The sequence below is a fragment of the Lepidothrix coronata genome, unplaced genomic scaffold (genome assembly GCF_001604755.1).
Source record: "Lepidothrix coronata isolate B3197 unplaced genomic scaffold, Lepidothrix_coronata-1.0 Scaffold34, whole genome shotgun sequence".
Lineage (NCBI taxonomy): Eukaryota > Metazoa > Chordata > Aves > Passeriformes > Pipridae > Lepidothrix > Lepidothrix coronata.
The window spans coordinates 2,082,686-2,097,841 of record NW_016690214.1 but is presented as its reverse complement, the minus strand read 5'-3'; the positions used below and the strand labels follow the sequence as shown (position 1 = coordinate 2,097,841).

At 47.7% G+C, this 15,156-nt stretch overlaps 1 protein-coding gene across 1 annotated transcript in view; it reads left to right on the top strand.

The window, feature by feature from the left end:
• GNA13 (G protein subunit alpha 13) overlaps positions 1-5,990 on the top strand; it is a 29,433-nt gene extending 23,443 nt beyond the window's left edge. The window contains exon 4 of the mRNA XM_017812099.1: positions 1,220-5,990. Coding sequence (XP_017667588.1) covers positions 1,220-1,792 — 573 coding nt within the window. The 3' untranslated portion in view covers positions 1,793-5,990. The remainder of the gene's footprint in view (positions 1-1,219) is intronic.
• The last annotated feature ends 9,166 nt before the right edge of the window (positions 5,991-15,156 follow it).

The following is a 15,156-nucleotide window of genomic DNA, read 5'->3' as shown; positions in this document are numbered from 1 at the left end:
GACTTTCTGGACCATGGTCTCACACGTCTTTATAAAAGCTCCAAGTCTGGGAACTGGCACTGTCAAAGGAATATCATAGATCATTCACTAAGAGGAGACTGAAAGTCCAAAACCTAAACAGCGCTCTCTGAAGTTGTGAGAAATGCTGGAAAAATGTGAGGAACAGTTTCCATAACAAGTGAACAACAAGGCTTTAAGCTCCAGCACAGCCAGCTGTCTGGGAGAGATGCTCCTTGCAGATAGCAGAAGGACTTGGAGCAGATGCAAAAGTGTAATTCTAGGAATGAAGAAATCCCCAGTCCAAGTCTTGAATTTCATGCTGTCAAAAGCTGACTAATAAGAGTTCATCATCCTGGAGCATCTGCATCCATTGATGATGTTCATACAACAGTCAAAAAATAGTAAAAAAGCACTTTTCCTGCCTCCTGAATTCTGGGGAAAGGTGGGCTGGAGAAGTTCAGGGTGCAGCTGTGTGCCCTCCGGGCTGTGCTCTGGGAAGAGGCTGCTGTCCCCAGCTGCCTGGTTCTTCTCCTGTTTTGCTCATGGCACAGTAAAGTTTGGACAAAGCCAGGCAGTGTGAGCTCACTGGTGTGGCACACAGCTAATTGAGTGACTTTTTGGACCGAGACAGCTGGATGCAGAAGATCCATGGCACAAACACAATAAGCTGCTTAAGTTTTGCTTTTCAGGCATAATTGATTGCCTTAAAATCACTTAGCGAGCGGCTCTTTTTCACTGGAAGCAGTCGTGCAATATGCAGGAGAGCCTGGGAGGAGCAGAGAGCCCACAGTTGGAACAGGATATACCCTGGTTATTGATTTGGGAAACCTGTTTTAGAACTCATTTGCTGCATTGCAGTGTTGGCAGCCAGCATGTTCCCCAGCTTTGTGAGGAGAGGATGAATAAAGCACAGAGTAATCCAGAACAAGGGAAACGGGCATGAGGAATTGCTGGTTCACCTCCCAGGTTATTCATGGATCTTTGTCATGGAGAGCTTCATTTCTCTGGGGTACATATTTTGATTTAATATTAATGTGTTTCCTGTCCTGGACTCCAGATCTTTCCCAAAAGCTCCAGTGTTAGCATGTAAATACAGGTCTGATTATTGAAAACCTCGTGTTGTTCCTCTGCCGCCTGCTCTCTCCATTGCAGCTCCACCGTGCCCGTGATTGTAGCCTATAATCTGCAAACTCTCCTTTACTTTTTTTTTTTTTTTTAGGATTACCTTCCCTCACAGCAAGACATCCTGCTGGCACGAAGACCCACCAAAGGGATCCACGAGTACGACTTCGAAATCAAAAATGTCCCTTTCAAAATGGTCGATGTGGGCGGGCAGAGGTCGGAGCGGAAGCGGTGGTTCGAGTGCTTCGACAGCGTCACGTCCATCCTCTTCCTCGTCTCCTCCAGTGAATTCGACCAGGTGCTCATGGAGGACCGGCAAACAAACCGCCTCACCGAGTCCCTGAACATTTTTGAAACAATAGTCAATAACCGGGTTTTCAGCAACGTCTCAATCATCCTCTTCCTAAACAAGACGGACTTGCTTGAGGAAAAAGTACAGAAAGTGAGCATCAAAGACTATTTCCCAGAGTTTGAAGGGGATCCCCACTGCTTAACAGATGTCCAAAAATTCCTGGTGGATTGTTTTCGCACGAAACGCCGGGACCAGCAGCAGAAGCCCCTGTACCACCACTTCACCACTGCTATTAACACAGAGAACATCCGGCTAGTTTTCCGTGATGTCAAGGATACCATCCTGCACGACAACCTCAAGCAGCTCATGTTACAGTGATGTGCAGAAAGACATTCTTGTTTCAGTAACTCTCGTGTGTTGGTTTTTGTTTTTTTTTTTTAACTAGAAGTTTACAGCAGGAGTAGAGAAATCCAGATCCTGTCAGACTTCTTGATATGTGGCTAAAAGCTGCTGCTGAACACATTATTGCCAATTTCTGCAGAAATTCAGGCTTAAATCTCTTCCAGTGTAGCTTCAAGATGACTCAAGTTGTAATTTTATAGCAGATCTATGTCTAAGTTACCTGTAAAGTGGTAAATTTGACCTTTTACAAACATGTATATCATGCTAGAAAATTCAGAATTCCAAGTCCAGACTTCCATGAAATTGTTGCAATTATTAGACTGTGGCAGTAATTTAGGGGTGGGGGGGAGAAACTTTTCACATCTAACTTCATTACAAAGACTGTGATACCATAGCTGACTTATGATTTCTCAGGTCTACTTTTGGTTAGAAATCCCATCAATCCCTTGCTGGAATCATCTGTTTGAAGCGCGGATCCCTGGGCGTAACGTACTTCCTGTTCAAGTACAAACCTTAGCCTTGGGTTTGAATAGGAGATGCTTTAAAAATGCTTAAAAGTGGGAGCTTCAGACATGTCTGGCAGGAAGTGCTGAGTCCAGGGACGAGGGATTAGCGGTTGGCACAGTACACGGATTCACTCCGGCGTTGTCCGTACGTCCCGGAGCCATGGCAAAGCACAGAGCACTCTGGTCTGGTCCTCTGGACATTCTGATGTGGGAAGGGGGAGCAAGCTCAGCTTGTGTTTCATATCTTCACTAAGCAGATGTTCCGTGTAGGTGACAGATGTTCCACGTAGGTAACCCGTTCTCGAAGCGCTTTAACTTAGCACTGGTTTGTTTTAATTCCCAGCTCCTTCCAAGCTGCCTCCTCGGAGCCAGTAACGCCTGGTGATGGAGAGAAGTACTTGCAAACCTAAGTGCCTCCTTGTGTTCTGTCCTCCTCTGGTATTTTCAGTGGCCTTACGAGTTCCCAGCAGAGGCCTTGTGTAGCTGACACCGTGGAGATGAATGTTTTTTTTCTGGAAAAAACAAACAAACAAACAAAAATGTGTCCCAGCAGAACGTGCTTCAGCTGATGAGGTTCTTTCTGAGACTTTCCAGTGGGGTCTAAGCAATCCTAAGTGTACTTGAGCCAAATACGTCACACAGCATCTCCCAGAGTGCTGCTTGTGACCGTTTTACCCAAAGTTCCACTGCAGTTTTGTTTATTTTTTTTATTTTGGGGGGGGGGAGGTGGTTGTTAGTGTTGCCATGTGATGAAAAGAAATAATATTAATAATAATAATAATAAAACCCAATGAAAATAAAGCAATGCTCACATACCCTGTGGCACGCCGCAAAATGACAGTGAGCTGTTGTGTTTCAGAAGTTAGTGCAGCTGCCACGTTTCCCCCAGGCTGTAGTGTCATGGGGGCAGTTCAGCTGCCCCTTTGCCCCGTGGAACCAATTCCTGTGGATCATGATGGTGGCCAATCCCTCGGTGAGTTCTCATTCACATCCCGTGCACGTGGCGAGCGGTGGGACGCGGTGTCCCTGCCAGGACATAGGAAAGCTGCCTGTCTCCTCAACTTAGCCTTTACTTACTGTGATTGTAAGTTGTATTAACATCTCTGTACCTCGTTCTCCTGGCAGCAGAGGGGGAATAGTGTATTTTTATTTAGTTAGGTGCTTTGAAAGACCTCTATTTTTTTATATCATCCAATGAGTAGCCATAGGTTAGTCTGTGCATCTGGTCATCAGGCACTATCTTGGGAGGAAAGAACTTTGAAAAGAGCTTGGGAGAAGTCACAGTGCAGAATCTAAACATAATCCTAAAGTCTGGATGCAGCACTGATGTCGGGAGGATGAATAGAATTTTAGATGGGGATATTTAATGTAGATTTTGCTTCTGTACTGGACATGGATTATTTCTGATTTGGTGAGTTCATATGTGAGCATTTCAAGAAGGAGGATGAACTAGAGACCTCAGGAAAGACAGTGAGGCTCTTTCAAGGACTGGCCATCCTTTGGAGAAGGATAATGGTTGATTTAGTTGGGCTTTAAGTGCTCCATGAGCAGACACAAACCTCTGGTGGCCTCCAAAGTCCAGTGCTAGAAAGCAGAACCTGAACAAATCCATGCCCCACCCTGTCAACAAGATGAGGAGTTGGGTTGGTTTTTTTCCTTTGCTGACAGTTGTCTGAACAAGTTTCTTTTCAAAAAAGAGACTTATCTCTGAATAAAACAGTTAATTTGGAGAGGTCTGCAGTATGTGCTTTGGAGGATGTCAGACCAGATGATTGCAGAAAAGACTAAAAACTGGTAGTGGATGATAGGACGATTACCAGGGATTTATTTAAACAAATTTATGTATAATAACGATGAATTTTGTGTCAAGGGACCTGTTAATTTACTGAAGATCTTTCAAACTGATGTCAGTCTAAGGATGCAGCCAGGATCACCAAGGCACTGGGCACTTCTGACCTTGGCCAAAGTGGGGATCATATTCAGCAACTTCTCTCTGAACCACCCCAAAAATCCTTGGTTTTGATCCTCTCAGATCACTGTCCCTGTGAACCCCAGGGCCTGTAAGAGAGTAGGGGGGACCCCAGTGCTGGGTCACTTGTAGGCCCTGGCAGATAAGCACTATATGAATCTCAGGCAGAAATTAATTGATTTAATTAAATAACTGAGTCAGATCACTTGGGTTTTCCACTCCCTGTTCTTGAGAGGGAGGTGAGACAACACACCTGGATGTACCTGTTTACATGGTTCCTGTGTTAAAATATGGCCAAAACCCCCAAATCATCACCCTTGGCCACCTGCAGACTCACTCTTCATCAGCTCCCTGAATGGAGCACAGCGTGGATGGTTGTATTGCCCTTTAGATTTATTTCTAAATATCATTTCTTTATTGCAGGACATAGTTTTGGTACAAGGAACCAAACAAGTGACAGTTGTCTAGTGAGAGTGAAGCTTCCTCATGGAAACCAGTCTGTGGTACAAGGTTGGGATGCATTTCTGGTGAAGGTGGGAAAGCAGGTAGAAAATCAAGTTTTCCAGAAAATCAAGTTTCCCTAAATTTCTTAGTTCTCTGCTGGAGTGAGCTCTGTTCAATAGATCACTGACCCTGTGGAGATGAACCACTGCCTTGTACAACCTCCCTGTACTTGAAGGTGAAATTGGTGTTTCAGCGACTGTTCCCTCCTGCAGGGTGTTAAATTAGATGATTGATACCTAAAAACTGTGGCTGTTCATCAGGGCTTGATAAAATTTCACATTTTTTAATATATTGTATGTGGGAGCATAAGCCATCAGTTTGTGTGAAACTTCAGCTTTCTTCTGGAATAACTGCTCTTAGAAAGAAGTCAGGTTGATCTCAGAGGCTGTTCATTGGGCTCATCTCTAAGTAGCTTTACGTTTTGCCCATCAGCAGGTTGATCAGGTTGGGTGGGTGTTCCAAGCTTCCTGACCCTGGGCTGGGGACAGGATTCCTGGTGTGTGTCCAGGGTGTCCGTGGGCAGCAGAACACCCCCCTGGTTATTCCTCTTGCAGAAGGTCCGTTTCCCAGCACCACTCCTGTCCCAGCCCCATCCGAAGTCTCGTGCCGTGCCCAGTTGTTCACCACTTCACTTTACAGGTCTTGTCTCTCTGATGGTACCATTAACATAGTTTTTAATTTCACAGCATTGCAATACAGTGCCATTTTGCAATTTCTTTGCGTTGTACTTGAAAATAAGTTGAATTGCAGACTATTTAAAACTGCTTTCCTGCGCTTTCAGTAGCAGTGAGAGCTTACCTTACGTGAAGCCTTTATGTTAAAATATATTTTGTAACAACCTCATAGATCTTTAACGAAACCAAGATTTGTATTAGCTTTGTATAAATGTTTGTGGCTTACAATTTTATATGTTGTTTAACTTTTTATAAACTTTCCAGGGACTACTTTTTATTGTAAATTTTTTTTTTTCTCCTTGCTTTAGTTTAAGATTGGCAATAAATTATTTCTAAGGGAGGTCTTAGAAGAAAAAGCATCACTTCCTTTTTATAAAATGGTTAAATTGATTCACAGTTTAAAACCTTACACTTGCTTGTACATTGCTCTGTACATACTCTCCAAAAGTGTTGCCTTTCAGCTATTAATATTTGCCTTGTGTACAAAAATTACTGACGATGAATAAACATATACAGCCTCATGTTGGTGTGATGAAATCATCTTTTCAAATTAATAATGAGTGGAGGCAGCCAACGGACTCTTTTTGGGGGTTGGCAAAGGCCAGCTGGTTTGCTCCTGCCACATCTTGTGTTTCAGATAAAATATGTAAGAGAGTCAAGCAAACTCCCTGCTAAAAGGGCTCCTCCAGGTTCTGCTGGGCCTGATGACTCTCTCCCTGCCAGGGAGGCACCAGGAAAATGCTGACTTGCATTTGACAGCCCGTTTGGTGCTCAGTATTTAAAATATTGATGGCACTCGGGTGTGCTCTGCGACAAGTCTCTATGAATTATGGATTTCAGTATTGCAGAGTTGATTTTACTGGGGTATTTTTAAGCTGTCCTCTGACTAAGCCAGCCTCTGCCTCCTGGACAAACGGGTCACTGGCTGCAATACGAAGCGGTATTTTGCGGCAAAACATTGATTTCTCCTTTGTCAGTTTTTATAGGCCTGAGATGCTTCATTTTCCACAACAGCCTTCGGATTTGGCCGGCGTGCTGTGGACACTAAATCCCCGGAAATGCTCAGCCCAAGTCATCCTTGTTTATGCAGTTAGTGCCCAGTGTTAGCATTTATCTTGCTAATGGGGATACAGGAGCTGTAGGAATTCTCAGCAGTGTGAATGTTGCTGTGGGCGGGTCGGAACCTGGATGCAGAGTGCGGTGGACTGAAGTGAGTTAAAACCCTGCCAAACGCCCTGGAACTTAAACCAGCTCCGTGATGCAGTTTGGATTCCGGGTCCTGCCTGTCCTAGGGAAGCTGTTTCTGAGGAATCATCGCTTCATCTCTTGACCACTTTTTCGTGCTGGAACAGTCACATCATCTGAGCGCTGTTTGTGATGTTGCTCTGACTTTGAAATCCAGTCTCTTCAGATTTTTTTTTTTTATTGCATCCTATTTCCTGAGCTGCCACCAGCCACCTGAGGAGTAAAACTAAACCCATCTAGAACTCAACAGGTCGTGTTAGTTGGTTTTTAATCCCAGTATTACAAGTGTCATTGCATCACTTTCACGTGGGTTTCTAGTTAAGTTCTTGTTGACTAAAGCTCTGAGCAACCTGGTCTAGTGGGAGAGGTCCCTGCCTGTAGGAGGGGGTTGGAACTGGATGAGCTTTAGGGTCCCTTCCAACCCAGGCCATTCCATGATTCTGTGATGGTCCTATGAAAGCTCTCCTTAGGAATGGGTTAGTGGTGTTGGACCATCCAGCAGCTGGAGCCCTCACAGGCTCCGATAACCTCAACACACTGATGTGCCAGGGGCTGAAGTGGTGGGAAGAGCTGAAGTGGGAAGGAATGTGTTCCAGGGTTTGTGTGAGCAAGTGGAGTTTCTTCACGTTCACAACTCCTTTGATTTACCAAAACACCTCGCTGCATGTACTGAACGTAGGTTGGGTGTTCAAGCCTCTTCCTTCCTGTTAAAGTAACTCGGTGATTACACAACAACTGACAGGAGGGAGCAAAACTGGAGTGGGGCTGTGCCCAAAGTGTCCCTGGCTGCCCTGTCAGCAGCAGGAGCTGGTTCTGGAGCCGACCCTGGTCCCCTGGTCCTGTTCTGAGAGGAGCTACCACTGAGCTGTGCAGCAGCTGAGGGTGAAGTGCTGAGGAGCAGCTGCCAGGCAAGCACAGCCCCAGGGGAATCCAGCTGGAAATGGGACAGGAATCTGCACTGGCCCAGACCCTGCTGGGTTTTCCCTCTGAAACAAAAAAGGTGATGGCATTGAGGTTCTTCTGGTGCCTAATCCACTGACTGGTTGTGTTTTCCACAGAAGCCGAGATGTTTTCGCTGTGCGTGAAATGGGAATTACTGAATTAATGAGGATCCGGATATCCAAGTCCTACAAGGTTTGCAATAGTGTTTTATTTGTGCCTAACTTCAGATGCTACTGGATTTCCTTCCTCTGCTTTCTTCCCTTGGGTTTTTATGCATGTGAGGGGCAAGATATCAGTTCCTGCTGGAGTGCAGCTTTCACCAGCAGCAGCTTTCTGGGATTCCTCCTCACTGTCACTCCTGAGAGAAGCTCCTGCAACTTCCAAGCATTCCCTGCTCCTGGGTGTGAAACACGGAGCCAGTCCTTAGCCCAGTTCAGTGAACAGGCTGCAGATGAACTGAGGATAAGGAATCAAAACATCCCAAGTGAGATGTGCAGCGAGGGGGAGACACAGTCCCTGCCCCTGCGTGCGGCCGAGCTGCTGCCCCTGCTCAGCTCCACGCAGGGAGCCAAGGGTTTGATTAATTGCTGAGCACTGGATCTGACAAACCTGGATTTGGGGCAGGCTGCTGCCAGCAGAGCTCTGCTGCAGTGCTTCCAACTCCATGAGGAGGTTAATATTTAAAGGCTGAGTCCTCCCAGGCACTGGCTGTGAGCAGCAGGTCGTGTTTGCTGTTCCCGGGGCAGTGAGGGCTCCGAGGCGCTGCAGGGTAAGGCAGGAACATGTTTGTCAGCAGAACCAGTGAGTGAATAAATCCCATTTCTCTGCCTGGATGGTTGGAAACATGGTGACCCAGTAAGATGATGCTGATCAGTGCAGACTGGTTTTTATTAATTTAGTGCTTGCAGAGCAGGAGGAAGCACAAGACCCCATGCATCCAGCGGGATCCAAAGTGAGTTTTTCCCACTCCCTGTTCCAATTCAATATAGTGGATCTTGCCCGTATAAAAGATGCTGACTCCCTGCCCAGGATTCTCCCCAGGGGCAGGTAGAGCCCAAATCCCTGCCTGATACTCGAGGGAGTGGCCTGAAGTTGTGTCAGGGGCAGGTTTGGGTTGGATATTAGAAAAAGGTTCTTCCCTCAGAGGGTGGTTGGGCACTGACCAGGCTCCCCAGGGCAGTGAGCACAGCCCCAAGGCTGCCAAAGCTCCAGGAGTGTTTGGATGATCCTCTGGGACACAGGGTGTGACTCTTGGGGATGGTCCTGGGCAGGGCTAAGGGTTGGATTTGAGGATCCTGGTGGGTCCCTCCCAACCCAGCATATTCTGGGATTCTGTGATTCTCTCTCCAGTGCAGCACCAGGCCAACCTTGGGTGGCTCTCAGCCAGGCTGCAGGTGCTGTCCTGTCCTCTCTGAGCCATCTGCAGCCTGGAAGACAGTCAACTTCTCTGATGTAGGAGAGAGACAGCCCTTTATCAGATCCAAAGGGGAAGCAGTACTGGAAAAAGAGGAGGAGGACATCTATTTTAACATTCCCACTCCTCCAGACAGCCTTTGTGCTGGTTAGGGAATGAGTGACTGTTTCCAAGTTGACCACATACCATGCAAATGATGTTTGTGGGACGACACCAGCCATGAATAGTTCACCTCCAGTGAGCAACTCACCTCCAGCACTGCCTGCATTGGGCTGTTCTGGCAGTGCCACAGGAGGTGGGATCACCAGCACCCACATCAGGTTCAACTCTGAGCCCTCTGTGCACCCCCAGTCCGTGCCTGGGACTTGTTTGTTGTTTTCAGCTTTTATTGGAAGAAAAGGCAGCATCTATAAACAATACAGGTTCTTCTGGGGTTGCCTAGGCACAGTGTTTTGCACTTTTTCTGTATGAGCTGGATTCTCTTACATTGATCCAATAGTAGCTGTGAATTGGTGACCCTTTCCTGCTGTAGCTTTCATTTTCCCTGAAGAAGAGGGAAGCTAACAAAAGAACTTCAGTGAAATGAGCATTTTCCAAGAGTTACTAACATCAGGATTTGCAGGCGGGCAAGTTGAGCAAGGCTTCAGCAGCATCAACCTTCTTACATCATGTCTGGCATTTGCTGAAAATTGTCTACAATTAAGGGGAAAACTTCCTCTTTTATTCCTGCAGATGACTCTGCTTCCCCCTCTCCCATCCCCACTTACAAAACTTGAGGGGAAAAGGGGATGGTTCTCATTTTATCCTCTGCTGTGCTCCACAAGCTGCCTGGGAAAGGGACACCAGCCTGACATGACTCTGCAGCTGAGGCCACTCCATCTCTCCTTCCCTCTCTGTTCCCAATGTCCCTCCCTGCTGATGGCATTGCATCTCTGCCCACAGCAGGAAACCTTTCTGCTGCTCCTTCTCTCACCTCTAATACTCAAGGTGAAATATTACTGAACACTTTTTTGTTTGCCACTTTTTTTGTGGCAAATTCTAAATCCTCCTCTCATTTCCAGTGAAATGGTGGCTTTCATTGCACTGCAATAAAGCAGTGCAGAGTCATCCCTGCTGTTGTCTGGGGATGCCTCTGGGGGAAAGGGACATTTTTACACACACAAACGTCAGCAGCAAGTCCATGGCTGTTCCCTTGCTCAGCTGAGTGACACCACTCCAAGGACCTAATTGTGGCCCAAAAGAAAGATGGAGAGACTATTTCCAAGGGCCTGGAGTGACAGGACAAGGGGGAATGGCTTTAAATGGACAGAGAGCAAGATTAGATTAGATATTAGGAAGAAATTCTTCCCTGTGAGGGTGGGGAGGCCCTGGCACAGGTTGCCCAGAGGAGCTGTGACTGCCCCATCCCTGGAAGTGTCCAAGGCCAGGTTGGACAGGGCTTGGAGCAACCCAGGACAGTGGAAGGTGTCCCTGCCCATGGCAGGGGGTTGGAATGAGGTGATCTTTTAGGTCCCTTCCAACCCAGGCCATTCCATGATTTCTCCCTTTAGAAAGGCAACCCCATTTGCCTGAACTGGTAGGTTTAATACATGGAGGACATTCAGACATTTAATATTCAAATTAATTGCCAGAAGCAGCTCCTCTCTAAAAGGCTAGCAAGGTAAAGTGTTGTTTTCCCCTCTCCACAGGAGCAGGAGTGGAATATGAAAGGATCTGGCAGCCAGCCAGCCGTTCTGCTGGAGCCAGGCTTTCCACTCCACGTCTCCCTACCCCGTATCATTTGCTTGCAGCAAGACAAATGCCTGTGATGATGCCAAAGAAAGGAGAGCAGAGGAGGAAAACACAGTCTGGCACCTTCTCTTCCTGCCCTGGCTCTCCTAGGAGGTGGAGCTTGGTGATTCCCTGAGCAGGTGCTGTCCCTTGGATGAGAGTCACTGCCCAGATGTAGGGAGTGTTCCTGGGAACCGGCAACTTCAAGGGTCACCAGGAGGGAGAAAAAAGCACCTGCAGAGAGCAATCCTCAGCCTGAAGTGGTGTCCCAGGTAGGTGGGATGAGTCACTCCCTGGAAGTGATCAGCCCAGCACTTGCAGATACTCCAGTGAGGCGAAACCAGCTCGGCCCCACACCTTTGTGCTCCAGTTCCCTGATAAGGAAAGGCAGGTGTGAGTGAGACAGAGCAGAGCACTGGAGATCTCTGGAAGAAAGGTCTGGATTATCTTCTTTCTGAGGGTGATTTACAAGGCCCCCTAGGACCCCTTTGTGGCAGGGTTTCATCCATCCCATCTCCATGTTCACTTTTGTAACAGTCACAGGCCATTGTAGATAAACAGCTCCAGATCTTGGCAGTCATGTGGGACACAACCCCACGTATTTTGGAGTTCCTTAAAAGCAAAAGAACAACTAAAACATCTAAAACCGAACTGAAAACTAAATGTAATTTCCCATTTCCATAGCTGGAGCTCTTTGGCTCACACATTTCTTTAGCACAGGCTGATGTTTTTCCTCCATCTTGTGGATTTCTGTTTGTGGAACACAAATGTCACCCCATCCTTATGTCCCAGACTGCTTGGGGAGGGCTCCTAATGCGATGTTCAGGAAAAATACCTCAGAGCTGAATGTATTAATAAGAGAATCAGCAGATCTTTGCTTGACTTACATGGCAAGATTATTCTCTGCACCCAGTTGTGTTTCAGGCCCGCAACAGTTTGAAGCTTCAGATCAAACATTGTGGAGGAGCTACGAGGTGGAGGGAGAACCATGATCCATGTTCATGGTCCTGTGCCGTGATCTGAGCCCAGCACTGATTCCAGGAAAATCTGAGCACTAAATATAACAGCCTTGCTCACTCAGCAGCTTTGGGTCCAGCAGATACCACCCTGCTTCAGGACAAGGTACAGGACAAATCATTCTGCCCTGAGGGGAGGTGTGAAATTGAGTCTCTCAACTTCCCAGGAATTTCAGGATCCCTTTTTTCCCTGATTTATGTCACTTTGAAACGCTCGAGAGAATAATGGAATTATCAGGGGAAAAAATAGAACATTAATATGTGGATTTTTGAACCATGGGCTGAATTCTTCCTCTATCCCCATCCCTATATCTTCATCCCCTATATCCCCATCCCGTGTATCCCCATCCCCTATATCCCCATCCTGTATATTCCCATCTCGTGTATCCCCATCCCCTATATCCCATCCCCTGTATCCCATCCCCTGTATCCCATCCCCTGTATCCCATCCCCTGTATCTCATTCCCTATATCCCATCCCCTGTATCCCATCCCCTGTATCCCATCCCCTGTATCCCATCCCCTATATCCCCTGTATCGCATCCCTATATCCCATCCCCTGTATCCCATCCCCTGTATCCAATTCCCTGTATCCCATCCCTATATCCCATCCCCTGTATCCCATCCCCTGTATCCCATCCCCTGTATCCCATACCCTCTATCCCACCCCTATATCCCATCCCCTCTATCCCATCCCCTCTATCCCATCTCTATATCCCATCCCCTGTATCCCATCCCTGTATCCCATTCCCTGTATCCCATCCCGGGCCGGGCTGTCCCGGTGCAGTTCCGCGCGGGGCCGGCAGGGGACGCGCGCGGGCCGCGCAGCCGGGGCGGTGCTGCGGGAGCGGGGGGGACACAGGGAGGGACAAAGAGGGGACACGGAGGGGACAGGGGGGTGGACACGGGCACCTTCCCCCCGCCCCGACGGCCCCTCTGCACCCTCCGCCTCTGAATCGCTGCCAGGGGGGAGAGCCCGGCCCCGTCCCGCGGGGAGATGCGGGCCCGCAGGTGGGAATGGTTTCCCTAACGCCGGCTCTTTATCACTCTCTGGCTCAGGAATCGGGCGTGGTTTTGGTCCTGGTCGCGGTCAGGGGATGCACAGGGTGGGATGTAGGGCTCCAGCCACCTGCAGGAATGGGACTGGTGTCCCTGCACCTTGCCTAGACTGTGTATGGAATAGAATAGAATAGAATAGAATAGAATAGAATAGAATAGAATAGAATAGAATAGAATAGAATAGAATAGAATATCCTGAGCTGGAAAGGACCCACAGGGATCATTGAAGGCCAACCCCTGGTCCTACACAGACACCCCAACAATCCCACCCTGTCCCCAAAAGTGCTGTCCAAACCCTCCTGGAGCTCTGGCAGCCTTGGGGCCGTGCCCACTGCCCTGGAGAGCCTGGTCAGTGCCAACCACCCTCTGGGGGAAGAACCTTTTCCTGAGATCCAACCTAACCCTCTCCTGACACAGCAAGCTGCAGGCTGCCACGGGCTCTGTGTGACAGCAAATACAGGGCACAGAGCAGGGCAGTCACACAAGCTGCTCCCAACTGTTTCCTTCCTCCCCTTCTGCAGGGCCGAAGGTCACCCCCTGCCCCGCAGAAACCAGTGGCACAGCTGTGGGAAGCCCATCTCCAATCCAACAGCATCACCATCCCCAAGGCCTCCTGGAGCCAAGGGTGTCCAGCAGCAGGGTGGTATCAGCAGGATGCTCTGGGCAGGTTTCTGGCCACTCTGCTCCTTTGGATGCCCGGCGGGATGTGTGGATGTAGGTGCCTGGTCCCTGCTGGTGTCACCTCTGCCTGGGAGCCTGAGCTTGGATTTCACCACCGTGCAGTGCACCAGCCAGCCCCAGTTTCTAACTTCCTTGTAGGATGCATTTCACAACCCCTGTGTTGGTTTGTGTCTCAGCTGTTGCTGTAGGATACCACAGCTTCTGCCTGTGAGCCTGTGCTTGTTTTTCTCATCTTTCTACGGCCTTACAGACGTAAAAAACTGTAGGAGCACATAAGTTCAGGGCTTCTAAAGGAAACTGTGGTCTGAGACATGCAAAGAAATGTCAGTGGTAGAGAGTTACACTCGTGGTTAGTGACTGTTTATTTGTTTTGCTAAGTAGAAGCAGGTGTTACAGAGTCAGGATATTCGGGGTTGTGTTGCTCAGAGGGTTGGGGGTTGAAAACCTTCTCGCCAGTGTTAATCATACTGTTTTTACACACAAGAAGCAGAACACAGGGGACAGAGAAGAAGGATTTTGCTTTGGTCTTTCAACACTAAAATCTTTCAAGCTTCTTCTTTCATTTTTGTTTTGTGTGTTGCGTCTTGAAAACCTTATTATCAAGGAATGCACGAAGATGATAGAGGAACAGTGGCAGGAACCCAAATGTGTTCACCAAAACCCTACAAGTGTTCGAGGAGAACCACAAATGGTTATTAAAATGCCTCGAGTTGCTGCTGGACTGAAGTATATAAGCAGAGTGTATAATATATGCAGAAAAGCTCATGTATTTAAAGGGTTACTTTCTGCCATTTACTATGGACTATTTTAAAATTTACTGTCTGACAGGGAACTACCAGCACACTAAAAATTCTTCACTGAAAAGCTAATGTTTGTATCTCTTGGCTGACACCGGTTGCTAACATGATGCTCAGTATTTGGTCTGTGCTGGTGCCGCCTGTATCCAGGAATGTTTGTCTTCATCACTCTTGAATGCTCCTAAATCGAGTCTGGGGTGTTCTGTGTCCCACACAGCTGCAGGAGACTGGTGCAGTTTAATTCTTTGTGTTTTATAAGACTAATCATAAAATTGCAGGAGCGAGAGTCCCTGTGTAGGAGTAAAAGGGTGTCTGCAGGTGCCAGGATCTGCCCACAGTGTGGGCTCCAGGGAGAGGAGACAAGTCTGGTTGCATCTAAGGCATTTCATGATGTTTAAGAGAAGATGCCTTGAGTTTAATCCAGGTTATTTACATGGTTTCTCTCTCCTTTTTTTTTTTTTTTAATGGGGTTCACAGATTTAATTGGTGCTTTGTGTGAGAGGTTTAATTTCCTGTGTCAGGATGTTATTTGTAATTGCTGTAAGCAGGGCTTGGGTAGATTTCCGTTCTTTACCTCATCCAGGTAGGACACTTCCTGCTCTGTGCTGGCAAATGGGCTCCCCTGTACCTGGGCCCCAAATCGGGCTGACAGGGGAAAGTTTCCCACTGTGTACAATTTTCAGGACTAATTTTTCCTCTCTGCTTCACAGATCTGCTTTTGTTCTCCCTTCCTGCCCTTACACACTGTGAGCAATTAAATTCTC